Here is a 27,398-nt window from a genome sequence, read left to right as displayed (position 1 = left end):
ACTAAATGGACATATTTTCCTTGAATTGCCTTTATATAAATCTTTGTTAAATTACTGAGATGATTTAAGATTAGAATTTTAATTCCCATGCACTCCTACAGGAAAACGTTATCTAGGGCCTCATTGCACCTTAGGTGGAGGGAGAAGATGGCGATTAAGACTGGACGAAGCATGGCCAATAGCACTGTCGAGTACGTATCTATAAATTGCGAAACATCATAGTATTGTGTGTTGTCTGGTTGTATTAAAACGATGACCAAAAAAAAAAAAAAATTGTTCTTCAAGAAAATAAAATTCCACTAGCAGCAGGTCCGAATATCTTTCTTTACCGATTCCCTATTTTATTCATCTTATGCCGTGACAGGCGCCTCCAGTGGAATTCTGCGTATTTGGTTCTAAAACTGGCTTTGTCACAAACAAATCATTTGGCCCTTGACACTCACCTGTAAAATGACATTCTGACTTCCTATCCTCTGAGGAGTATGGAGAAAACCAAATGGGAGGAAAAAGGAGGAAGAACTTCGAAAAAAATAGCGAGGTAGGATACGTGCTACGGTTACAACCTTTCCAACCCTCACTTCCCTCCACCCTGAAGGCCTCCACGAGGCGGCGCTCACTGCGCAGGCGCGCCCCCGCCTGCCCTGCCCAGGCCCCGGCCGGCGCCCGGCGCCCGGCGCGCGCACGCTGCCCGGCGTCCTCGCTCCCGGGGCGTCGCCCCGCGTGCGCCGGAGTTGAGGAGGCCACCCCCAGCACCGGAAGTGACCCTGGCGGGTTTGCCTTCAAATTCTCGGCGAGGTGAAGCAGCGCCGGGGCTTGTGACGGTTGAACCCAGCCGTGCTGGGTCCGTGAACGGGTCAGAGGGGTTGGGACTGGGCTGGGCCCTGCTTCCTTGCCGCCTCGAGCCACGCACGGCCCTTCCCCTCCGCCTGGCGGTGGGCGGTTTCCCGAGGAGCCTCGGCAGGCACAGGTGAGTGTTCCCTCTCCCGGTGCCCTGGGATCCCCGACTCTCGTGGCCAGCTCGGCGAGGGATTAGGGGCGGACAATGGGAGCCCTCTGCGCATCCCGCTGTGAGCCTGCCCTTGCCTGCGCCGAGGTCTTTCTTAGGTCCTTGATGTTGTCGCTGACACCTGTGGCTCAGGTGACGGTTCCCCTGCCTGAGGAATCCTGTCCAGCCGAGGACTTTGGGGGGCTCTTGGCGATCCCATTTCTAGGCCTGTGTCATTAGAGACGTCTCTGGCCGGAAAAACACGTCTTTCTTTATTTCTTCGCTTTTTTGAGCGGATTTCTTCTGAATCCATCCACGCCCCCGTCCCCAAACCCTCACCCCTGAAAAACCTCGAAAGCCTTGACATTGAGATGCAGCTTCTTTTCTTACATTTTATTGGATTGGTGTGATAGCGTTGAGGATATTCTTTCTTATTTATTCTGGAGCCAGGCGTGCTCTGGGAGGCTTTTGGCCCTTTTTGTTTAGAGTTGGAACTTTAGAAAATGTATCCCTCTAAACATCGTTTCATATGGCATATTCTACGGTGACGGAGTTAGAGATAAACGTGGACCCTTAAGTGCCTTACAGTGAATAGTCTCAGCCCTTATTTAAAAAAAATAACTTTTTCTTTTAACTGCCAAGTGCCATTTTTATATCAGTTACTAAATTCCAGCAGCACAATGTTGCATCTTTCTCTCTTCAAAGCATTCACTTATGTGTTGCTCTTTGAAATCAGACCTTTGGTTACTGCTGGAAACATTCCTACTGTTTTAGAATGTGTGCGATAGATCTTTGCCACAATGATAGAACACCGCGGTGGCAAGAAAGATTCTTGTAAAGTTCAGAGGCCTAAATGTCTCATTGTGCAGCCCTGTTGTCTTTTGCAAAGGAGATGATATCTGTAATCAGTAAATTCTCACACAGAAATAGTGGCAGAACTCTTTATTTTGTATTGCTATTAACTTGTGGCCTGTATCATGCCTTAAAAAAAAAAAAAAAAAAGAGGTGGGGGGGGAGTGCTGATCAATTTCCAACATTCCTAGACTGTGGAAAGCTATGCACAGCTCTTCCATGGCATTGGTTATTGGAGAATCTTTTACATTTTACAGATTCAATAGTAGGCATATTATACAACAGATTCTGCATAATATTTTGATACTGGTGTCACCGCTCTGACAAATACTAAGAATTAGAGAATTTTGTAGAATTTACTGTACTAATATTGTTGAATTTCCCTTTACAACAGTGGTTTGGGTTCTTTTTAGCTACTGACTGGTTAAAAAGATAGTGTGTCAAATCAATATGGTCAGTGTTGATAACATGCTAAATAGATTTTGCTTGTGGTGTTTATTGGCACAATTTGAATATAGCTTTTAAATTACATTTTAATTGTTATATTCACTGATTTATTTTTGTTTTATTCAGGGGAAACTGAGAGAAAGTTTACCAAATATATATATGTGTATTATTTTTTCCTGAGCAGTTTTTTTTTTCTTTTGGCACTCTTTTGATAACTTTCTCATGCTTCTTGAGCATTAATCATATGATGATTATAAAGGTAAGAAAAATGCATGCCATGCTGTAATTGGTCATGGGTCACTCATTTATTGTATTTTTTCATAATCATTAGTGACTGACTGTAAATTAGTATTATGGTTGTTTTTATATCCCAGAGATGAACATTCTGAACGTTGCTTAATAGTGTGATGTCACTTTTAGAGTTACACACACTTGATTTATTGAAATGCCTTCAAGAAAATGTGTGATTGAGGTTCATTTGTTTTTATTTTAGGACATCAGTTTTACAGATAAATATTTTTAACATTGATGTTGATTTTTTAGCCTGAGCTTAATAATATGTTATGCTTGTTTCTTTTTCGTAACTAAAGAATAACACCTAGGATAGATCAAATGATGTCCCTTCTTCTAAACATCAAGGTTTTAAAAGTTTAATTCTTATTTTTTTTTAAGTTTATTTATTTTTGAGAGACAGAGCACAAGCGGGGGACAGGCAGAGAGAGAGCGGGAGAGAGAGAATCCCAAGCAGGCTCTGTGCTGTCAGTGCAGAGCCTGATGCAGGGCCTGAACCCACAAACCGTGAGATCATGGCCTGAGCTGAAAACAAGAGTTGGGCACTTAACTGACTGAGCCACCCAGGCGCCCAGGTTTAATTCTTATTTTTGTCTTCTGTGCGATTCCTTGCAACGGGGTAGGTGCTCTGTAAATATTTCTTGAATGACTGACCTATGCACATTACAGTAAAAACTGCACTTATTAGCGGAGCCCAGTCTAACTCCTTAAAATTGAGTTGATATGGTCTCGTTTTTTTAGGTGTGGAGTAGGGAGGTCCCCATATTTGTTGTTTTGGGAGAGAGTAGGAATCTTAGAACTCAGATGTTTGCATCTGTTCCTATTCTTTGTGTGTGTGTGTGTGTGTGTGTGTGTGTGTGTGGATTATATTTTATTTTTTATTTTTTAAAATTTACATCCAAATTAATTAGCATATAACGCAACAATGATTTCAGGAGTAGATTCCTTAGTGCCCCTTACCCATTTAGCCCATCCCCTCTCCCACAACCCCTCCTGTAACCCTCAGTTTGTTCTCCATATTTATGAGTCTCTTCTGTTTTGTCCCCCTCCCTGTTTTTATATTATTTTTGTGTCCCTTCCCTTATGTTCATCTGTTTTGTCTCTTAAAGTCCTCATATGAATGAAGTCATATGATTTTTGTCTTTCTCTGACAATTTCACTTAGCATAATAGCCTCCAGTTCCATCCACGTAGTTGCAAATGGCAAGATTTCATTCTTTTTGATTGCTGAGTGATACTCCGTTGTATTTATATACCACATCTTCATTCATCCTTCGATGGACATTTGGGCTCTTTCCATACTTTGGTTATTGTTGTTAGTGCTGCTATAAACATGGGGGTGCATGTGTCCCTTTGAAACAGCACACTTGTATCCCATGGATAAATGCCTAGTAGTGCAATTGCTGGGTCATAGGGTAGCTCTATTTTTAGTTGTTTTTTTTTTTTTTTTTCAGCGTTTATTTATTTTTGGGACAGAGAGAGACAGAGCATGAACGGGGGAGGGGCAGAGAGAGAGGGAGACACAGAATCGGAAACAGGCTCCAGGCTCTGAGCCATCAGCCCAGAGCCTGACGCGGGGCTCGAACTCACGGACCGCGAGATCGTGACCTGGCTGAAGTTGGACGCTTAACCGACTGCGCCACCCAGGCGCCCCTATTTTTAGTTTTTTGAGGAACCTCCATACTGTTTTCCAGAGTGGCTGCACCAGCTTGCATTCCCACCAACAATGCAAAAGAGATCCTCTTTCTCCGCATCCTTGCCAACATCTGTTGTTGCCTGAGTTATTAATGTTAGCCATTCTGATAGGTGTAAGGTGGTATCTCATTGTGGTTTTGATTTGTATTTCCCTGATGATAAGTGATGTGGAGCATTTTTTCATGTGTCAGTTGGCCATCTGAATGTCTTCTTTGGTGAAGTGTCTATTCATGTCTTTTGCCCATTTCTTTTTTTTTTTTAAATTTTTTTAATGTTTTATTTATTTCTGAGACAGAGAGGGACAGAGCACGAGCAGGGGAGGGGCAGAGAGAGAGGGAGACACAGAATCCGAAACAGGCTCCAGGCTCTGAGCTGTCAGCACAGAGCCTGATGCGGGGCTTGAACTCACAGACCACGAGATCATGACCTGAGCTGAAGTCGGACGCTCTACTGACTGAGCCACCCAGGTGCCCCTGCCCATTTCTTCACTGGATCTGTTGCCTATTCTTTTTCCGTCTCTTTGATCACTTCTTTCTCCTAATCCTGAAGGAGAAAACAATAGTCTAAGTCTCTTTGTGGAGATACCACACCACAGCAAATATTAAGTTTGTTAGAAATTTTGCTGTAATATTTTTTATTATTTAAAAGTTTTGACTCTGGGGGTGCCTAGGTGATTCAGTTGAGTGTCCGACTCTTGATCTTGGCTCAGGTCATGATCTCACAGTTCATGGGTTCAAGCTCCAAGTCGGGCTCTGTGCCAACAGTGTGGAGCCTGCTTGAGATTCTCTCTGTCTCCCTCTCTCTCTCTCTCAAAATAAAGAAATAAACTTTAAAAATAAAATAAAGTAAAAATTTTGACTCTGTTACTTGAATTAAAATTTCATGTTGCATCTTACTTAGTTTAGATAAATTGATTTAGTCATCAGCTAAAATAAATGCACAAGCCATGTAAGCAAAAGGTTGGTTCTGATAGGATAATGTAAAGGAAAAGTTTGTGAGATAAAGTAGGCATCACCTGTGGTTATTTTTGTCTTTGATAATGTCTAATCATGAATGTGACTTTCTGGACAATCTCATTATTTTTATTTAAGGAAAATTTTTTTTAAGTTTATTTATTTATTCTGAGAGAGAAAGGAGCATGCAGGAGGAGCAGAGAGACAGGGAGAGAGAGAATCTCAAGCAGGCTCCACACTGTCAGCACAGAGTGAACGAACTGAGAGATCATGACCTGAGCCCAAAGTCAGAGTTGGATGCTTAACTGATTGAGCCACCCAGCTGCCCAGTGGACAATCTCATTTTTATAAGTGTTCTATTAATTGAACCAGTGGATAGTCTTTACTGTTCATGGTGGTTAAAATTTGGTCTATAGGCTTTTCTCCAAATATATTAATTTCTTCAAAAACTGCCAGATATTGGGGTGCCTGGGTGGCACAGTTGGTTAAGCATCCGACTTCAGCTCAGGTCTTGATCTCAAGGTCTGTGGATTAGAGCCCTACAGGCTGACAGCTCAGAGCCTGGATCCCGTTTCAGATTCTGTGTCTCCCTCTCTCTCTGCCCCTCTCCTGCTCGTGCTGTCTCTCTCTCAACAATAAATAAACTTAAAAAAATATTTTTTAATTGCCAGATATTGTGCTAGGTAGACCTCATTTCTGTACTTCTGCAGAGTAGTTTTAGAAATGATAAGGTTATATTCTTGGACATTTAGATTCTTGGAATCTCATAAATTTGCAGTGTTGATATTCATTTGAGAAAGCTTTCTTAGAGACTACTGGAAGAATAGGAAAATTTATTTTTGTCTCACATTTAATCAACTAAGGACATTTTTTTAATGTTTATTAATTTTTTTAAATATTTATTTTTGAGAGAGAAATAGAACACAAGTGGGGGCGGGGCAGAGAGAGAGAGGGAGACACAGAATCTGAAGCAGGCTCCAGGCTCCAAGCTGTCAGCACAGAGACTAATGTGGGGCTCAAACCCATGAACTGTGAGATCATGACCTAAGCTGAAGTCGGACGCTTAACCTACTGAGCCACCCAGGTGCCCCTGTTTGTTTATTTTTGAGAGAGAGAGTGCAAGCGGGGGAAGGGCAGAGAGAGAGAGGGAGGGACAGAGGATCCAAACTGGACTGTGTGCTGATAGCATTACGAGTCTGATGCAGAGCTTGAACTCACAAACTGTGAGATCACCATCTGAGCCAAAGTCGGATGCTCAACGAATTGAGCCACACAGGCGCCCCTGATACTATTTTCAGTAAACACATTGTTTCTTTGATAATCAAGAATTTTTCAGGTCATTTTTAATATGGCCTTGGATTGACTTTTACATTTGTTTGTTAGAAAATGCCAATTCATTGGATGCTAAGGAATTTTATCTGACTAGAAGTACTCATAACACAGAACCTTCGATGAAGGCCTGGAGTGAATTCTACGAGGTTTGGGATTTTGAATCATGGCCCTCAAAACAAAAAGTAGGGGGAGGCACCTATGTATAAGTAACAACTTGATTTAGAATTTGTTTTTTAGTAGGAGGACATGAAGAAAGATGTGGAGGGGGTCAGTTAAGGAAAAGACATAGAGGCTTGACACCCAACTCCTCTAGAGCCACTGTTTACTGCCAGCGCCTGGCCCCAGCTCTACTCTTCTAACATCGTTTCCCAGACTAGGTGTCACCGTAGGGCATTTATAGCTTCAGGGTAGGAGCCATCACACAGTTCTGGTCAGGAAGAGTTGAGGACCAAGGAATGTGAGAGTGCTGAGGGTCGGGAACTGAACAAAGATAAGAAATCTTAGTGGTTATAACAAAAACCTGGCAGTATGCGTTCCTTCAAAGATTGATTATCTGCTATGTGCCAGACATGGCTCTGGGTGCTGGGGATCGGTCAGTAAGTAACAGAGAGCCATGGTCTCTGGGCATGGAGCTTTTATCAAGATGAAATATTTACAGTGGTCATGATTCTATGGAATCACTATTTAGGTCATGGAATTTTTTGTCTTTTGGACCTCAGATGCTCAGTCTTGAGTTAGTTCATAGCTGTATTTCTTCATAACAAATTCCTCCAAAACTTAGTCCCTTGAAACAACAAGCTTTTTATCTCAGTTTCTTTGGTTAGGCTCTGGGCATGGCTTAGCTGGGTGCTTGTGCTTTAGAGTCTTTCCCAGGCTGTAATCAAGGTAGCAGTCATGGCTGCAATCAGCTCAAGACTCAACTGAGGAAGGATTGGCTTCCAGGCTCCCTTACATGGTGATGGCAGGATTCAGCTCCTCACTGGCTGTTGGCCTGGGGTCCCCCTCAGTTCTTTGCCATGTGAGCCTCTGCACAGGACAGCTTAGAGCTGCCAGCAAGAGGCTGTGAGCAAGATGGAAGTCACAGTCAAATCTCAGAGGTGACATCCCATAATTTTTGCTTATTCTGTCTATTAACAAGCTCATATTCAAGGGAAGGTGATTACACAAGGGTAGGGATACCAGGGGGCATCTTAGAGGCGATATGTTGATACAAGACTCTTGTTTTGTAGTGTGTATTATTTGTTTTTTCCTTAGCCTTCATCTTCTTTCTCCACTTATATTCTGTATCTTACCCTCCAAAGATACTCTAATATATTTGATATGTGTTTTTCGATGTGTATATATCCCTGACAAAAGAGTGTTTTATATAGTATATATATTTTGAATTTACAAAATGCTGTTGTGATCTAAATCTTGTTCTGTGTCTGGGTTTTATTTCACCCAACCCTGTATTTCAATGATCTATGCATGTTGCTATTTTTAAATTTTGTCAATTGCTTCCTCTTCTACATGGTATTCCATAGTATGCATCCACCACATTTTCTTACCCATTTCTCTAGCAGGGAATAGGTTGATTGCCTCCAACTCCTTGATTTCTCAAATAATTCTGTCATTAACATCCTAAAACAAGTCTCTGGATCTGCGGGTGAGACTTCCTCTGGAATATTTAGAGAAGAGTGGGATTTCTGGGTTGTAGTATATTTGCATATGTAATTTCTCTAAGTACTGCCAGATTGCTCTCCAAAATGACTATACCAGCTTATGTCTACACATTATATGTGAGGGTTTCTTTTTTCCCAAATCCTTGCCAGTACTTAGTATTATTAGATTTACTATTTTGTTTTTAATCTGGTGAATGTAAAAGGGGTTTCTGATGACTTTCATTTGCATTCATCTATTAATAGTATCTGTACTTGTAGCCATTTGGATTTTCCCTTCCATGAATTGTCCTTTATTCTCTTTACTTTTTTCGTATGAAGTCCTTTTGTCCATTAGAATGAGGAATTATCAGAATGGATTTTCTTTTGTTGAGAGCAAGAGAAAGAGACAGGGAGAGAGAGCATGCATGGAGGAGGAGGAGGGGCAGAGGGAAAGGGAGAGAGAATCTTAAGCAGGCACCAGCCACTTCCAGTACAGAGTCCAACACAGGGCTTAGATCATGACCTGAGCCAAAATCAGTCAACATTAACTGACTTGAGCCACCCAGTTGCCCCAAGGATGGATTTTCTGATCTTAAATTACCTTTGCTTTCCTGCGATAAATCTTTTTTTTTTTTTTTTTTTAAGGTTTATTTAGTTAAGTAATCTCTACACCCAACATGGGGCTCAAACTCACGACCCCAAGGTCAAGAGTTACATGCTCTTCCAGTTGAGCCAGCCAGGTGCCCCCTGGGATAATTCTTGATCAGAGATAGTGTGTGTTTTGAAACATTGTTAGCTCTTATTTTTGTTCATAAGCAAAATGGGCTTTATATTGTTCTTACTCAATTTTGAAATTGAGGTGAGCCCAGCCTCCTAAAAGAGTTGGTCAGTTTTTCCGTTGTTTTCTCAGTCAACTTTTATGTGATTAGAATTACCTTCTATTTAGAAGGTAGTTATAAAACCCACCTATAAAAAATCCTCTGGGCCTGAAGCTTTTTAAAGGTAGAGGTCTCTCATTAAAACTTCATTTTCGGGGCGCTTGGGTGGCTCAGTTGGTTAAGCGTCCGACTTCGGCTCAGGTCATGATCTCACGGTTTGTGAGTTTGAGCCTTGTGTCGGGCTCTGTGCTGTCGGCTCGGACCCTGAAGCCTGCTTCGGATTCTGTGTCTTCTTCTCTCTCTGCTCCTCCCCTACTTGTGTTCTGTCTCTGTCTGTCTCTCAAAATATAAATAAATAAATAAATGTAAAAAAAATTTTTTTAATTTCATTTTCTAGTAAATAAGAGAAGAAACATTTTTAAAGGAGAAAAAAATTATTTTCTTTCAATTCAAGACTGTCTAGTTATTTCCTCTTTTTCATTTTGTATTTTATTTATTTGCATGTTCTTTTTTCTTTTCCTTTAATCAGACTTGCCAAGATTTGCTTCTCAATTTTTTAATGACTCATATTTTGCTTTTTTTAAAAAGTCTTTTCCAGTGTTTTGGGATTTTCTTCCCCTCCCCTCTCCTCTCTTCCACTCTCCTCTCCTCTTTGTTTTTATTTAAATTTGGTCCTTTATCTTCTCCCTTCGTGTACTTTTTGGTCTGCTCTGTTAGTCTTTATCTAGCTTCTTGAATTGATGGCTTAGCCCAATTATGTTTACTTTCTTTGGGGGGGGGGGGGGCGGTGTGCTGAGTCTCTGCTGTCTTATTCAACCACCTTCATCATTTCCTGATGTCCCAGTTGTGTGCTGTCCCAGTCCTGCTAGTAGGGATTCTGAGCCTGGAAACTGATATTCCTAAGAACTGTCTTTCTTAGTTGTTACCATCTAGCCTAAACTGAATGGAAGTGTGGCAGCAAGAGACCACTCACAGAGCTGTCCTGTTGACCTCTGTTTTTATCAGTTCCCCAATCTATCCAGGCCTAGGTTTGCCATGATGTCTCCATCCAGCTGCTCTTCTGACCTATAGCAGTAAGTGTGGGTAGGGTCAGCAAGGATGGCCCAGGAGAATAGACCTCAGAAAGGCACAGATAGAAAAATCTAACCTGGCCCTATTTCCCTCCAAGCTGCCTTGTACCTCCCCACACAGTGGGACCGAAATCACCATCTGGTATTTCAGTGTTTTTTCAGAATTTTGTATTCAGTTCTAGGATCCATCAACCTTCTACAAAGTAACTGTGGCTCTTCTAGAATTGGTTTTCAGGAAGGGGGCCAGTTGCTGTCTTGGCTTCTTAGTTTGCCCCCTACTTAGGAATTGAACCTCATACTGAGATTAAAGATGTTTGGGTTTAAAGATCCTAATAAGGGGTGCCTGGATGGCTCAGTTGGTTAATGTCCTACTCTTGATTTCGGCTCAGGTTATAATCTCATGGTTTGGGAGTTTGAGCCCTGCATCCGGCTCTGCACTGACAGTTTGGAGCCTGCTTGGGATTCTCTTCTCCTCTCTCTGTCCCACCTTCTCTCTCCCTCTCTCTCTCTCTCTCTCTCTCTCTGTCTCTCACACACACACACACACACACACACACACAAAGTCTAGTGGCACCTGGGTGGCTCACTTAACCAACCAACTTCAGCTTAGGTCATGATCTCGCGGTTCATGAGTTTGAGCCCCACATCGGGCTCTGGGCTGACAGCTGGAGCCTGGAACCTGCTTCGGATTCTGTGTGTCCCTCTCTCTGTGCCCTTTCCCTACTTGTGTTCTGTCTCTCCTCTCTCTCTCTCTCTCTCAAAAATAAATAAACATTTAAAAAAACTTTAAAAAGTCTATAAAAAAGTAAAGATTCTAGTAAATAATACATGAGATGTATTAAGCCTAACTGGGTGGAGGTGCAGCAGCTGCACCTTTATTTATTTATTTAACTTTTTTTTTTTTTTTTTTTTTTTGAGAGTGCACGCAGGCGCATGGGGGATGGGCAGAGAGAGAGGGAGACCGAGGATCCCACGCAGGCTCCGTACTGAGAGCAGAAAGCCCTGTGTGCGGCTCAAACTCACGAACTGTGAGATCATGACCTGAGCGGAAGTCAGATGCTTAACTGACTGAGCACCTGGGTGCCCCCGCAGTTGTGCCTTTTGCTGGTTAGAGAATGCCAACTGCCAAAGACTGGCCGAGAATGGAAGCCTGAGGCTCTTGGTGTGATTTTGACAACCCTGCGTCTCCACTGAGGTGATCCCATCTCCCTGTAATCTCTGTCCTAGGGAGCAAGTGTCCTCCCTTTTCTGCTCTGCTGTAGATAGCAGTGCTGGTTTTTAACTTTTCTGTCTGGCAATATTTCCTGTTAATCTTGCTTTATACAGTCCCCTAATTCCGGCTGTGTGGGTTTGATTACCTTCTCTTGTCTATTTGGCAGGAAATCTTTCTAGTCCTGTGTGTAATGTAGTGTTTGTTAGATATTCCTGGTTGGTCTGCCATCATTCTCCTTGCTCTGCACACTAGCTAAACAGTCTGCACTAAATTAAACTCAAGAATTTTGCTTGGCATGCTTTTTCACAAAACCTCATCCCCGATTAGAGAATTTAAATAATAACACAAGAGCCATAGTGGTCTCTATCAGACTTAAGCTCTGTTGCGTCACTTGACCCATAGGTGGGGTGGGGAAGGGAGGGGTCAAAATCACAATTTTAGGAAAGCCTCTGGCTAGATTAGGCTAGCTAGAGAGGGCCCCACATTGAAGTCATCTCTGTTCATCTGTGAGACACAGCTGTTTGAGTAGCCCACTGACAAAAGGAGTCAGAAAAAAATCATCTCGTTTCCTTCACACATCTGTCTCTTCTCAGCTTTCCTGTATTTTCTAGTTCCACAGCCTTGGAACTTCATTCATTTGAACTCAGAGCAGTTCTTTCACCGTGCATTTCAAATTTCTTTTTATTTTGAGAGCCACTACCCTAACTTACTTTGAACTACACCATGCTATATGCAGTTAGTAATAGCAATTATTGTCAACATCAACAAAGCTGACATTTACCGAGCGCCTACTTCTGATGCTTTATAGCCACATCCGTATATCCATATCCTACTAATACAGAGACTGTGATAGAGATAGTTTTAGGGAAGATGCAGGGAAGGTTGACATCCTATTATTTGCCAAGTAGTATGCTAGATCCTTTAAATAGTCATTTATTCCTTATAGTGCACGTCTTGGGAAGTAGTACTATCTCAGTTTTACATATTGAAAAACTGAAGCTTAGAAACGTTAAAGGATTTGACCAAGGTGTCAGAATTAGAATTCTAACCAAGATTGTTCTAACTTCAAAACACACGTTTTCGAACCACCTTCCAAAACTGTCTGACATTGTGCACTTGCTCTGCACTTGTTCAGTAACACTTACGTGCCGTGCACTGAGGATAGTCTCACATCTTTCAGATATAAATCCTGCTCTCCAAGAAAAGATAAGACATATGTCAGTAACTGTAATTCAGAGTAGGCACATGTCTTGCTATGAAAGGTCCCAGTAAAGTGCCAGGGGGCATTAGAAGGCGGAGAGTTTATTTCAAACTGAGAAGTTCAGAGGGCAGACAGACTGGGAGAACTGCCCTCTGAGCTGGGCTTTGACACATCAGGGTTCGTTTCCCCATGGGAACCTAGAAACTGCTTTGAAGGAGTGGAAATGGCACGAGCAAATACAGAGATGGACAGCGCAGTGTGTGTGATTGTGAGCATGTTGACGGAGCCCTGGAAAGTATACTTGAAAGAAACTCTGTGTTGCAACTTATTTTTCAGAGACCTGTGAAAATGTTTCTTTTCTTTTTTTTTTTTTTAGCTTACAATTGAGCATGAGTCTTCTCATGATTAGTGAGAATGTAAAATTGGCTCGTGAATATGCATTGCTGGGGAACTATGACTCTGCCATGGTCTATTACCAGGGAGTTCTTGACCAGATGAACAAGTATCTGTATTCAGTCAAAGATACCTATCTCCAGCAGAAATGGCAACAGGTGAGAATCGTGGCTGCTGTATGTTTTAATGGTGTAAGTACTCAGAAGAGAAGACGTGGAGGTTGTCAGGGCTTTTTGCAGTTATACATGAAGAGTGATTTGTTACATGGATTTGTATACAATGTTACTTGAATTTTTTTTTTATATTAGTAATAGTCTATATTCACCATCATCGGTATTATGAGTTCTCAATTATAGTTGTTGGAATCTAATAGATGAAAGAAATAATTTTGACCTTTTTTTCTAAATCACATTTTTTACCTTTTACCTGGTAAAGTTAGAATGGACTTTATTAAGCCATTGTTGAAACTGCAGATGACACCCAGATCTCATGGGTACCGTACTTTCTGTAGACTGTTAGGAAGCAGACTATATTTGAATCCCACTTGAGGAATGTTAGTCACTGAGGATCAATAGAAATTTACAGGTGGAAAGTGTAGAAGTTATAAGTCCACTTGAAGGTGGCATTTCTAACAAGGTTCAACTTTATCACAGAGGAAAACAATATGACAGAATTTAATAGTCTTTTTGAGCTGGTCTTCTCGGTTGAATATTTCCCTCAGATTCTACTAAACTGCTTCTTTGAACTTATTCCATACTTGTCCTTAATTTCTTTAAAAGAGAGAAGTATCCTACCTCTTTGAACTTAAACCTTTTCCCCTAAATCTGTCTGCATGTCCCTTACATTACCAGAAGAGGGAAATAGTTTATTTCATAGAGTCTTAAGTTTGTCACTGAAAGATTTTTGTTCTGTAGGCTGGAGACTTTTATTTTAAAAGTCTAAGCCTTTTTTTGTAAAGATACTAAATCATTTAGCTTTGTTTTTTAAAAGACTTTTTTATTTTTATGTAATCTCTGCATCCAACATGGGGCTCAAACTCACAGCCCTGAAATCGAGAGTCACACGCTCTACCAACTGAGCCAGCCTGGCACCCCTCGTTTAGTTTTAAAACAAAACATTACCAACTTTATTTCAATATTTTGTGTATGTTGTTTTTAAATTGAATCAGCAATGCTTAAAACAATCTTGGTTGTGTGTGAATTGGGCCATTTTCATCTGAAGCCATATTTTTCAAACTGTGGGTTGCAATCCATTGAGTTATGAAATTAGTGCATTCTCATCACCATTTTGAGAGTCAGTCACATACCATGAAAACCATTAGAGAATCAACTTAGAAAAGTATTATTCAAACTTTCCAAAAAGAAAGTTATAGCTATCGTCAATTTGTTATGTAATTTGAATATGAATCATAAGTCAGGAACGTAGCTTAATTATTCAGAATATTTAATTCATTTTGTCTTGCAATTGAAAACAAAAACTTAATCGTTCTTAAAATTTTTACAGAATATTTGGGTGTGATTTACAGTATAGCTGATGTCAAAATGGAGGTTTCTAACATCTGTAATAAATGGCCCTAGTTTAATCTTGGCAGTGAATTATCAGTTACAGATATAAAGAGTCATATTCTCCGTTGAAACCAGGTTTGGCAGGAAATAAATGTGGAAGCTAAGCATGTTAAAGATATCATGAAGACACTGGAGAGCTTTAAACTAGACCACACTCCACTGAAAGCTGCCCAACACGAGCTTCCAGCGTCCGAGGGGGAGGTCTGGTCCCTGCCTGTACCTGTTGAACGAAGGTAAGTAGACACCTTTTAAGAAACAAATTAGCATAGGAAACTGACAACATTGGTCACATCTAGGAGGACTAGGTGGCAGGGAGACAGGAACAGGAGAGCATTTTTTACTGAATGCCTTTTATAGCGCTTATACTATGGGTCATCTAACTATGACCTATATGACCTATATCAATAAATTGAACTTAGGTGGAAATAAGCCAAAAATATGCTTTTGTGAATGAGCTTATAATAGTGGAGACATTATCTGAGGGAAGGAGCATGGGGCTGGGAACTGAAATATCCGGGCTCTCATTCTATCTTTTCCACTTTCTGTAGTTTTGGGAAAAGCATGTAACCTTTTCTAGGCCTCTAATTTTTCTTATGTAAAGTGAGGAAGTTAGATTAAAACAGTGGTTCTCAAATAGGCTATCACAGAATACTTCTATTCATCAAAATTGCTAAAATGAGAAATGGGCTTTTTAAAAAAAATAGTTTAATAAATTTTTTAAAGTTTATTTATTTATTTTGAGAGAGAGAGAGAGAGAGAGAAAATCCCGAGCAAGCTCCACACTGTCAGTGCAGAGCCTGACTCAGGGCTTGAGCTCGTGAACTGTGAGATCATGATCTGAGCCAAAATCAAGAGTCAGATGCTTCACCAACTGAGCCACCCCGAAAAATGAGTTGTTGTTTTTTTAAGGTTAATTTTGAGAGAGAGTGCAAGCGGGGAGGTGCAGAGAGAGAAGGGACAGAAGATCCAAAGGGGGCTCCGTGCTGACAACAGTGAGCCCAATGCAGGGCTCGAACTCACAAACCATGAGATCGTGACCTGAGCCGAAGTTGGACACTCAATCTACTGAGCCACCCAGGTGCCCCAAAGTGGGCTTTTTGATTCACAGAAAATAAATAAATAAATAAATAAATAAATAAATAAATAAATAAATAAATAAATAAATAAAATGTTCTCTATTTTAGGTTTCTCTTTGACATTTTCCCCCCAGGTTCCTATTACCTGTAGCTGGCCAATATCACTTTAGTGGTGATATTTCCGGAATGCTCTACACAGCCAGTTGTGCTTAGTTTCACTGCACATTTTTTAATGGATATCACTTGTCTGTTTCACTGACATAATAGATTTCCTAGTTTGTATTGTGGGTTTAAATATGCAAATACAGCATTCTGTAAAGAACACCAACTTGCAGATTCTTTGCCTCCTAATCAGTTTGAGAACCTTGCACTAAGACATTGCTCAGATGTTTTTCAGTTTCACGTTGTCATTGTAACTCTCAATTCTTGATTGTATTTTACAATAGGTGTTAGATATTGAGTGCTCACGTGTCCTAACCACTATTAGAGACTACACATGTTATTTCATTTATTCACAGTTAGCCTTTCAAATAAGCCATGTTCTTTTTTTTGTATTTTAGATAAGAGCTTGAAGTACAGTGCAGTTAGATAACTTTTTCCCATTATCACAAAACTAATAATTGGAGGAGCTAGAGTTTGAACCCAGATATATTTGATTACAAAGCTGGAATTCTCTGCCATACCACTTATTCTCAAACTCTAGTATACCTAAGATCTATTGGGAAACTCATTAAAATGTAGATGCTGGGTGTTCACTCCTGAGAGTCTGATAAAATACGGGCATACCTAGGAGATAGTTGTGGGTTCAACAAAGTCACATAAATATTTTGGTTTCCCAGTGCATATAAAAGTTATGTTTACACTATACTGTAATCTGTTAAGTGTGCAATAGCATTATGTCTTAAAAAAACAATGTACATACCTTAATTGAAAAAATACTTTATTGCTGTGGTGCCTGGGTGGCTCAGTTGGTTAAGCATCTGACTCTTGGTTTTGGCTTAGGTCATGAACTCGCAGTTTGTGAGTTCAAGCCCTGCATGGGGCTCTGCAGAGCCTGCTTGGGATTCTCTCTCTCTCTCTCTCTCTCTCTCTCTCTCTGTCTCTCTCTCTCTCTCTCTCTCTTCCTGTGTCTCTCTCTCTCTCTGCCCATTCCACATGCTCTCCCTCTCTAAATAAATAAATACACTTAAAAAAATAAAATAAAAATATTCTGTTGCTAAAAAATGGTAACCGTCATCTGAGCTTTCAACAAGTTATAATCTCCGATCACAGATCACCATAACAAATCTAATAATAATGAGAAAGTTTAAAACATTACAAGAATCACCAAAATGTGACACAGAGACACAAAATGAGCAAATGCTGTAGGAAAAATGGCACCAACGGACTTGATAGGTTGCCACAAACCGCAGTTTGTAAAAACACATCCAACATCTGTGAAGCACAATGAAGTGAAGCACAAAAAACAAAGGAGGCCTGTGGATGGGAGGTGGAGCTTTGGAGTCTGCCAGGGATTCTCATACTAGTGGTCCACGGGTCACACTGTGAGAAGCACATGCCACAATGCTCCCTTTCCACTTTATGATCAGCTAATGGGTACCGCCACTTTAATTTTCCTCAGTTCCAGGTAAAAGTACTAATATTGTGTTATTGACTCATAACTTTTTATTTAATTTTTTTTTAACGTTTATTTATTTTTGACACAGAGAGAGACAGATCATGAACGGGGGAGGGTCAGAGAGAGGGAGACACAGAATCCAAAACAGGCTCCAGGTTCTGAGCTGTCAGCACAGAGCCCGACACGGGGCTCGAACTCACGGACCGCGAGATCATGACCTGAGCCGAAGTCGGGTGCTTAACCGACTGAGCCACCCAGGCGCCCCAACTCATAACTTTTTAATATTTACTAAATTTTTCCTTTGCTCATAAGCACTTATTTGTACTATTTTTTCTGTTATATTTTGGTTTTAAAGGGTTATGTATAATCTACATAGTTAACCATGTTCTTATTGGTTGTTTTCCCCTTTTTGTTATTATAAAGTCAATATTTGTGGGTGAATCTTTTTCTACATTTATGATTACCTTTTTCTTAATTTCAGTAGAACAAATCATAGCTGAGTCAAGTTGCGTTTTTATTTTTTCTTGCCTAGAAATATGTTTTACTTCTATTTACTTTCTTTTTTCTTTCCTCTTTCTGGAGAATCATCATTTGGCCCATGTATTATTAGTCTGTTCGTGTTGCCATAACAAATTACCCCAGACTGGATGACTTAACAGAAATTTATTTCTTTATTTTTCACAGTTCTGGAGGCTAAAAAGTCCAAGATCAAAGTGCTAGCTAGTTTGGTTCCTGGTGAAGAGTCTTCCTAAGCAGACAGCTGCTTTCTCTCTGTGCTTACATGGCAGAGGGAATGAACAAACTCTCTGTGTCTCTTAGAAGGACAGAGTCCTCACATCAAGGCTTTATTTAACTTTTTTTTTTTTAAAGTAGGCTTCACGCCCAGTGTGGGGCTTGAACTCACAACCCTGAGATCAAGAGTCACATGCTTTACTGAATGAGCCAGCCAGGCGCCTCCAACTGTAATTAATCCTGTACCCTAAATGGTTTCATTGGGACTGAGGGATTTAACTTAATGAACTGGGGGAGGGCACAAACATTCAGTCCATAACAGCCCTGTAACTCATCTCTCAGTCATTGGTAAGAACTTTCCAATGAATACATGTGTCCAGTGAAAATTTAGTTGATTTCAATGTTTTGTTTTGTTTTTTATTTTGAGAGAGAGCATGAGTTGGGGAGAGGGACAGAGAGAGAGAGAGAGAGAGAGAGAGAAAGAAGCAGGCTTCATGCGCAGTACGGAGCCCAATGTAGGGCTTGATCCCACAACCCTGGGATCACGACTTGAGCCAAAATCAAGAGTTGGACTCTCAACCAGCTGAGCAACTCAGACACACCCCCTTATTTATTTATTTTTAATTACAAAAAAAATTTTTTTTAAATGTTTATTTCTGAGACAGAGCATGAGTGGGGGAGGGGCAGAGAGAGAGGGAGACACAGAATCGGAAGCAGGCTCCAGGCTCTGAGCCATCAGCCCAGAGCCCGACGCGGGGCTCGAACTCACAGACGGTGAGATCATGACCTGAGCCAAAGTCGGTTGCTCAACCGACTGAGCCACCCAGGTGCCCCATATTTTTAATTTTTTTTAATGTTTATTTTATTTTTGAGAGAGAGACAGAACATGAGCAGGGGAGGAGCAGAGAGAGAGGGAGACACAGAATCTGAAGCAGTAGAACAAATCATAGCAGGCTGAATCTGAAGCAGGCTCCAGGCTCTGAGCTGTCAGCACAGAGCCTGACGTAAGGCTCGAACTCATGAAGCGTGAGATCGTGATCTGAGCCGAAGTCAGATGCTTAACTGACTGAGCCACCCAGGCGCCCCACCCCCCCTTTTTAAAGTAGGCTTCACCCCCAGCATGGAGCCCAACATGGGGCCTAAACTCATGACCCTGAGATCAAGACCTGAGTTGAGATCAAGAATTGGATACTTAAAGCCAACTGAACCACCCAGGCGCCCCAAGTTGATTTCAAATTTAATGAATTATCTGAAGCAGAGGCAGGAGGATTCTCTCTTGGAAGTAGTGGGAAGTTGAATTAGATAAGCCTCTTCATCTAGAAAATTCTATAATGATGAGCCCTAGTTTTCCTTCTGATTGCTTCTTGCTTTCTTCATTATCCTTTCCTGTCCCTGATTTTCAGTGCCTTGGGTGGATTACTATTAACTGTAAATTTCTCTTCTTTTTAAAAAAAAAAAAAAATTTTTTTTTTTAACGTTTTATTTATTTTTGAGACAGAGAGAGACAGAGCATGAACGGGAGAGGGGCAGAGAGAGAGGGAGACACAGAATCAGAAGCAGGCTCCAGGCTCTGAGCCATCAGCCCAGAGCCCAACGCGGGGCTCGAAATCACGGACTGCGAGATCATGACCTGAGCTGAAGTCGGACGCTCAACCGACTGAGCCACTCAGACGCCCCTGTAAATTTCTCTTCTTTGACGTTATTTGCTGCATCTTTGTTTCTTCCTGTAGTTTATTTTACTTGCTCCCTCAACTGACTGTCCTTCAAACCTATTTTTTGTTTGCCTTCATTTGTACTTATGCTTAAGAGAGCTTGTTCTTTCTTGAACTCTGTTGGTGATTCTTGTAATCAGCTAGATTTTAGTCCATTTAAGAACAGATTCAGTTGATCCAGTTTTCTCTTCTATGGTTGTACGCAGAAATGTTGACACAAGGAGGTTCACTGAGCCTTTTATTTTTATTTTTTTATTTTTTATTTTTTTTAATTTTTTTTTTAACGTTTTATTTATTTTTGAGACAGAGAGAGACAGAGCATGAACGGGGGAGGGGCAGAGAGAGAGGGAGACACAGAATCGGAAGCAGGCTCCAGGCTCCAAACCATCAGCCCAGAGTCCGACGCGGGGCTCGAACCCACGGACCGCGAGATCGTGACCTGAGCCGAAGTCTGACGCTCAACCCCCTGAGCCACCCAGGCGCCTCCACTGAACCTTTTAGAGCAAAGATTAGAAATAGCTTCAAAGCTATAAATGTGATTTTTTTTTAAATATTTTTTAAAAGCCAGTTAATAGAGCCGCCTGGGTGGCTCAGTTGGTTGAGCATCCAGCTCTTGATTTTGGCTCAGGTTGTGATCCCATGGTTGTGGGATTGAGCTCCATGTGGCGCCTGCATAAGATTTTCTCTCTCCCTCTACCCCTCTCCCTAACTCATGCACTCTTTCTTTCTAAAAAATAAAAAATAGGGGCACCTGGGTGGCTCAGTTGGTTAAATGTCTGGCTCTTGATTTGGGCTCAGGTCACAATCTCACAGTTCGTGGGATTGAGCCCAGCATCAGTCTCTGCGCTGACAGCATGGGGCCTGCTTGGGATTCTCTGTCTCCCACTCTCTGTGCCTTTCCTTAGTCTGTCTGTCTCTCTCTCTCTCTCTCTCTCTGCTCCCTCCCTCCCTCCCTCCAAATAAATACACTTTAAAAAATAAAATATAATTTAAAACCTTTTAAAGCTAGCTAGTATCCCTCAAATATCTTCTTATCTCACAATAAAACCCAAAGTCTTCATCATATCCTTCAATAGCACATGAGTCTTGTTTCCCTACCTCTAGGACCTCAGTTCTTACAAGTGTCTTTCTCTGCGAACAGGTCACACGCACAGATGCTTCAGTTCTTTGCACTTGCCTTTTCTTCAGCTCAGATGTTTATGACTTGTTCTTCATTTCCTTCGGGTCTCGACTTAAATGTCACCTCAGGAAGGTCTCTGAGCAGATCTCCTACCTGAAATTCCACCGCCCCCCAGTCATAGCCCCTACCCTTCTTTATTTTTCTTGATAGCACTTAGCATCATCTGACGTACTGTTCATATCTTCATTGATGCCCCTTCTCCACACACATATACATACGTGTACATAAGTCTGTAAGAGTAAAGGTTTTATTAAACTTATATAAATGCTTTATCCCTAATGCATAGAGTAGTGCCTATCAATAGTAATAGTTCAGTAAATTGTATTTTGGATGAAAGAATAGCTAGCAGTAAGAAGTGGATAAAATGTGGTACACTTTATACGTAATTGCCATCTAGTCATTAAAAGCCATTTATGAGGTGATGATACAGGAAATGTCTTATGATATGAGGAGAGAAAATATGAGTGCATGTGTGTACATTGGTTCCTATTTTGTTTAAATAAAAGGAAACTATAAGAAGGTAAACTAATAGTTAAGTGGCTAACTTTGAATAATGGGGTTACAGTTGACCTTTATTCTTTATAGTTGATTATATCTCAGTTTTCTGTTTTATATTATTTTTCTAGTAAGGGAGAAATAAATATATGTTTTAAAGAAATATCTCCACTTGGCCATCCAGGTGTCTAAGTCCAAAATTGAACCCCCGTCATTCCTTCCACATTGGTTTGGCTTTTTTATCCTGTCAAATCCTCATTCTCAATTTTCCATGTCTAGGAGTATCCAAGTACATCTCTTGGACTCTTCTCGCTTACTGCCTTAAGCTAGGCCCTCGCCTCACGCCTCAATAACACTTGTAACCTGCCCATATCTCCCTGCTTTCTGTTTCCTTTATCAGCGTATCTTATACAGCACTAGACTTGTCATTCTAAAACCTTATCAGCAGCATTTAGCTAAGAGCCAAGCCTCTTGAACTGGTATTCAGATTTCCTACTTACTGAACCACCTTCTCTGTTCAGTATCATCTCTGAATGCTCACCATTGTTTTTATGGTTAGTGTCTTTAGAATCCTTTACCTAAATTATGCTCATTTAAAAAAATTTTTTTTTTTAATGTTTTATTTATTTTTGAGACAGAGAGAGACAGAGCATGAGTAGGGGAGGGGTAGAGAGAGAGGGAGACACAGAATCCGAAACAGGCTCCAGGCTCTGAGCTGTCAGCACAGAGCCCGATGTGGGACTCGAACTCACAAACCGCAAGATCATGACCTGAACCGAAGTCTGACGCTTTACTGTCTGAGCCACCCAGGCACCCTGCTTATGCTCATTTTGATATTTTTCCTTTTCTACACTGATTTTCTTATCTGCAGTTATACCCTTGTGTTTAGTTCATCTCCTGTGTTTCCAGGCCCAGTTTATTTTCGGTCTTCTTGAGGTCACTGATAGCACTAGATCTCTTTTACACTTTCTGGTATGCTTGCCTAGCTTTACGCATCTCTTACCTTTACTTGAGGTATTTGAGGATCGGCCTCTCTTACCTTTTCTATTGCTCATTTTAATGGCCCCAACCAAGTGTAGGACCCTGAGAAATATTTGAGAGGTATGAATCCTGCCACAGAAATAAAGGTGACATAAGGCAACGTATGTGAATGTAAAACACTATACATCAGTTCTCGTAACTGTCCGTAGCAAAATGGTGAAATTTTATTAATTAAAATATAAGAACTATGATATATTCTAAATCAAATAGTGTCAACATAGGGCACACAGGTGGGTGGCTTGGTTGGTTAAGTGTCCAACTCTTGATTTCGGCTCAGGTCATGATCTCACAGTTTGTGGGATGGAGCCCTCTATCGGGCTCTGCGCTGACAGTGCAGAGCCTGTTTGGGATTCTCTCTCTCTCTCTCTCTCTCTCTCTCTCTCTCTCTGCCCCTCCCCCAACTTGTACTTGTGCACACATGCACTTGCTCGTGCTCTATCTCAGGGAAAAAAATAGTGTCAACTTGCACATGTACCAGTGGATAAATGTGAATTCTGTACCTGCTGTGTTCGGTTCTTTTTATAAAACTCTTCGTTGATTGCTGTCTTGTCAGTTTCCAAGAATCAGACTAATTTTTCATTAGTACATCAGTACTTGATGTACACTAGTTATTTCCTCTCAAAGGAGAGGTGATGATCACTTCTGTTATTTTTACCATATAACCATACTGCAGTCTGTTCTTCTCGTTAAATCTGTTGCAGATTTATACGTTAAATCTTAGATTTCAGTGACTTAAATTTATTCAGTCCTGTCTTGTATTCCGTTATTGCCTTGGTTTCGTTAGTTCATAAACTTTAACTTACACATGATAATGTGTCCATGTATATTTGGACTACCTCCAGGAGTTCATTATGATTTTCATGATCTTGCGTCTAATTAGGCCCTCGCCAGGACCTAGAAAACGCCAGTCTCCTCAGTACGGTGACCCTAAACCACACAGTAATCGACCAAATACAACTGCCAGAGTTCACCGTTCATCTGCACACAGTCTGCACAACGACAGAGGGAAACCTGTTCGTTGTCGGGAAAAGAAAGAGCAAAATAAAGGAAGAGAGGAAAAGGTAACTGTTACTGATTTTCATAAATTAAATATTTATTAACTTAAAAATGAAGACGCTATAAATTTTGATAATTGTTAGTGGTTGAAACCACCAGACTGTATAACGAAACCTTAGTCATATTCCACCTAGGATTTTTCCCACTCACTATTAAACAGATATTTTTGGGTATTTGTTGTATCTTTATATCTTGATATAATTTAAGACTTGGAAACAAGTTGCAAGCATGGTGTAAGGAATTTCCATATATTCTTTACCCAATTTTAGCAAATATTTTGCCCCTTTTGCTTTATCATCTACTTTCTATATACTTTTTTTTTTTTTCTGAAGCATTATGAGTAAGTTGTAGATATCATGCCCTTTTACCCTTAAAAACTTGATAGTGTGTTTCCTAAGTACTTGGACATTCTTTTCCATAAACACAATCTGTTGTCACAAGCCATATGTTTTACATTGATCCATAGACCCTCATAAAATTCAGCCAGTTATCCCAGTAATGGCGTCAAGAGCTCATCTAGCCTCGTGCAGCAAGAGAGCACACACTGCATTTGGCTGTCCTGTTTCCTTAGTCTCGTTGCTGTGAAAATGTTCTTGGCTTGCTCTTTTTGTTCTTGGTGTTTTGGGCCTGGCATTTTTGAAGAGTGCAGGCCAGTTATTTTGTAGAGTGCCTCTCTGTTTGGGCTCTTCTGATGTTTCCTTGTGATTAGATTAAGGTTATACATTTTGGGCAGGAATACCATTGAAGGGAAGTTTTGTTCTTTGCGGTGTATTATGTAAAGAGGTACAGGATGTTTATTTGTCCTGTGACTTGAGATAAATTGGAGTGCTTTGTTAGGGTGGTGTCTGCCTGGGCTCTCCACTGCGAAGTTGTTCTTTCTCCCTTTATAATAATTTGGGGGGAGACACCTTGAGACTATGTAAATATCCTATTTCTCATCACCATTTCATTTACTTGTCTTAGCATCCAGTGATCCTTGCCTAAATCAATTATTCCTATGACAGTTGAAAAATCATGGTTTTCTAATACAGCAAAACCTTGGTTTGCAAGCATAATTTGTTCTGGAAACATACTTGTAATCCAAAGCACTTATATATATCAAAGCAAATTTCCTCATAAGAAATAATGGAAACTCAGATGATTCGTTACAAAACCCAAAAATATTCATATAAAAATGATTACAATACTCTCATATAATACAAAATAATAAAGAAAATACAATATATAAAGAAGAATAAATAAATTAACCTGCACTTAGCTTTGAAAACTTTCGTGGCTGGTGTGAGGGAGATGAGACAGAGGAGGGTTAGTGTGTAGGATGACTTTGACTATCACTAACAGAATCACTGCTGTCTATTAGCTCAATAGAATCTTTTTCTGCACAGAGGCCATTGTATATGCTTGCATGGATGTTGACTACAGTACTATATTAATAAACTCTTGTCATATACTGTATTTAACATAACTGGAACTAAGGCAGGAGAAGAAAGGGTCTATATCTCAGGCAGCCTGACCTAGAAGGAAGCAAAACATTCCTAAGCTTACTCTCGTATGAAAAAGCAAAGACTGTCCATAGGTGCTTTGCAGTGACAAAAATATACTAGTGCCAGTTGTGGGCACCTTCCAGCGTTCTGAAAAATCACTGATTTCTGCCAAACACCGCGGCCTGAGACCAGGGATCCGAGCATGGGAGACTATCACCCACAATTCCACAGAGAGAGAGAGAGAGGGAGAGAGAGAGGAACCATTGGCTCGCTTGTGATCTTGTGATGTTCAGCATCACATACTACTTGTGGTGCAAGACATAACTCGTGTATCAAGTTAAAATTTATTAGAAATGTTTGCTCATCTTGTGGCACTAGCAAAACAAGTTACTCGCAATCCAAGGGTTTACTGTAATTAGATGCTGAATGGTGGTAGTAACTAGTGACTAAAAAGAACAGACTTCTGCGTGGCTGCGTGCTTCAGTTGGTTGAGTGTCTGATTTCCGTTCTGGTCATGATCTCGGTTTTGTGAGTTCAAGCCCCATCTTGAGCTCTGCGCTGGCCCTGCGGAGCCTGCTTGGGATTCTCTCTCTCTGCGTTTCCCCTGCTTGCAGTCTCTCTGTCTCAAAATAAATAAATAAACTTAAAAAAAATAAATAGAACCGACTTCTTAGAAGAGGAGGATGATGGTAGTCAGAAAACTTCATGGAATAAAACCATTAAGCCATAAAAGGTGAATAGACTTTTATCCTATTTAAAATCTTTTATTACATATTCATTTTAGAAAATCAGAAGATAGAATAAGTAAAAACCCCTCAAACTCACATTCCTACTCTTCCTGAGATCTGTTAATCCCATGGAATATCCGTTTCCATATACATGACTTTTTTTTTTTTTTTTTTTTGCCAAAAGTGGAATCATAAAGTAATCTGTTCTTTTCAGCAGTCAGTATATTCTGACAATCTTTCTGTATTGAGCTGGTCTGTTCTAAATAGTAGCTGTACAAATGACTAGAGGAAAGGAAATACAAGCACAGACATGTGCTCTTTAGTGCATTTTTTTTTGATTTTTTAAAAAATGTTTTATTTTTGAGAGGTGGGGGAGGGACAGAGAGAGAGGGAGACACAGAGTCCACAGCAGGCTCTAGGCCCCAAGCTCTTAGCACAGAACCTGACTTGGGGCTTGAACCCATGGACTGTGAGTGAGCTCGTGACCTGAGCTGAAGTTGTACGCTTAACCAACTGAGCCACCCAGGCGCCCCACAGTGTTTCTCTTCAGGTCTTTTGCCTGTTGTCAAAATGGGTTGTCCTTCTACCGTTGGGGTTTGAGAGTTCTTTATTATTATTTTATTATTATTTTTAATTTACATCCAAATTAGCATATAATGGTTTCAGGAGTAGAATCCAGTGGTTAATCCCCTACATAGAACACCCAGTGCTCATCCTAGCAGGTGCCCTCCTTAATACCCTTTGCCCATTTAATCCATCCCCCCACCCACACGCCCTCCAGCAACCCTGAGTTTGTTCTCTATTTTTAAGAGTCTCTTATGTTTTGTCCCCCCCACACCGTTTTTATATTATTTTTGCTTCCCTTCCCTTGTGTTCATCTGTTTTGTGTCTTAAATTCCACATATGAGTGAAGTCCTATGATATTTGTCTTTCTCTGACTAATTTGGCTTAGGATAATATACTCTAATTTTATTCTCGGTGTTGCAAATGGCAGGTTTTCATTCTTTTTGATTGCTGACTAATACTCCATTGTATATATATACCACATCTTCTGTATCCATTCATCTGTCGCTGGACATTTGGGCTCTTTCCATACTCTGGCTGTTGTCGATAGCGCTGCTATAAACATGGGGATGCACGTGCCCTTTCAAAACAGTGTACCTGTATCCCTTGGATAAATACCTAGTAGTGCAATTGCTGGGTCGTAGGGTAGTTCTATTTTTAATTTTTTGAGGAACCTCCATACTGTTTTCTAGAGTGACTGCACCAGTTTGCATTCCCACCAGCAGTGCAAAAGAGATCCTCTTTCTCCGCACCCTCGCCAACATCTGTTGTTGCCTGAGTTGTTAATGTTTGCCATTCTGACAGGTGTGAGGTGGTATCTCATTGTGGTTTTGATTTGTATTTCCTTGATGATGAGTGATGTTAAGCATTTTTTCATGTGTCCGTTGGCCATCTGAATGTCTTCTTTGGAAAAGTGTCATGTCTTTTGCCCATTTCTTCACTGGGTTATTTGTTTTTTGGATGTTTGTTAAGTTCTTTATATAGATTTTGGATACTAACCCTTTATCTAATATGTCGTTTGCAAATATCTTCTCCCATATTGGTAGCCTTTTAGTTTTGCTGTGAGAGTCCCTTATATATTCTGGGTACTAGCCCTTTGTCAGATACGTGTTCTGCAACTATTTTCTTTCAGTGTGAAACTTGTCTGTTCGTTGTTTTAAATGGATCTTTTACAAGGCAAAATATTTTAATTTTGGTG

At 40.6% G+C, this 27,398-nt stretch overlaps 1 protein-coding gene across 2 annotated transcripts in view; it reads left to right on the top strand.

The window, feature by feature from the left end:
- The first annotated feature begins 441 nt into the window (after positions 1–441).
- Positions 442–27,398, top strand: part of KATNA1 (katanin catalytic subunit A1) — a 42,250-nt gene continuing 15,293 nt past the window's right edge. The window contains exons 1-4 of one of the 2 annotated variants that reach the window (XM_045499991.1): positions 442–538; positions 12,933–13,107; positions 14,590–14,747; positions 23,249–23,429. In XM_045499991.1, coding sequence (XP_045355947.1) covers positions 483–538; positions 12,933–13,107; positions 14,590–14,747; positions 23,249–23,429 — 570 coding nt within the window. In that variant the 5' untranslated portion in view covers positions 442–482. Of the gene's footprint in view, positions 539–656; positions 968–12,932; positions 13,108–14,589; positions 14,748–23,248; positions 23,430–27,398 lie in introns of those variants that run through there. The other variant, XM_045499992.1, reaches the window with a different exon arrangement.

This window comes from Leopardus geoffroyi, chromosome B2 (assembly GCF_018350155.1).
Source record: "Leopardus geoffroyi isolate Oge1 chromosome B2, O.geoffroyi_Oge1_pat1.0, whole genome shotgun sequence".
In the NCBI taxonomy this organism is placed as follows: domain Eukaryota; kingdom Metazoa; phylum Chordata; class Mammalia; order Carnivora; family Felidae; genus Leopardus; species Leopardus geoffroyi.
This window is presented reverse-complemented; position numbering and strand designations above follow the sequence as displayed.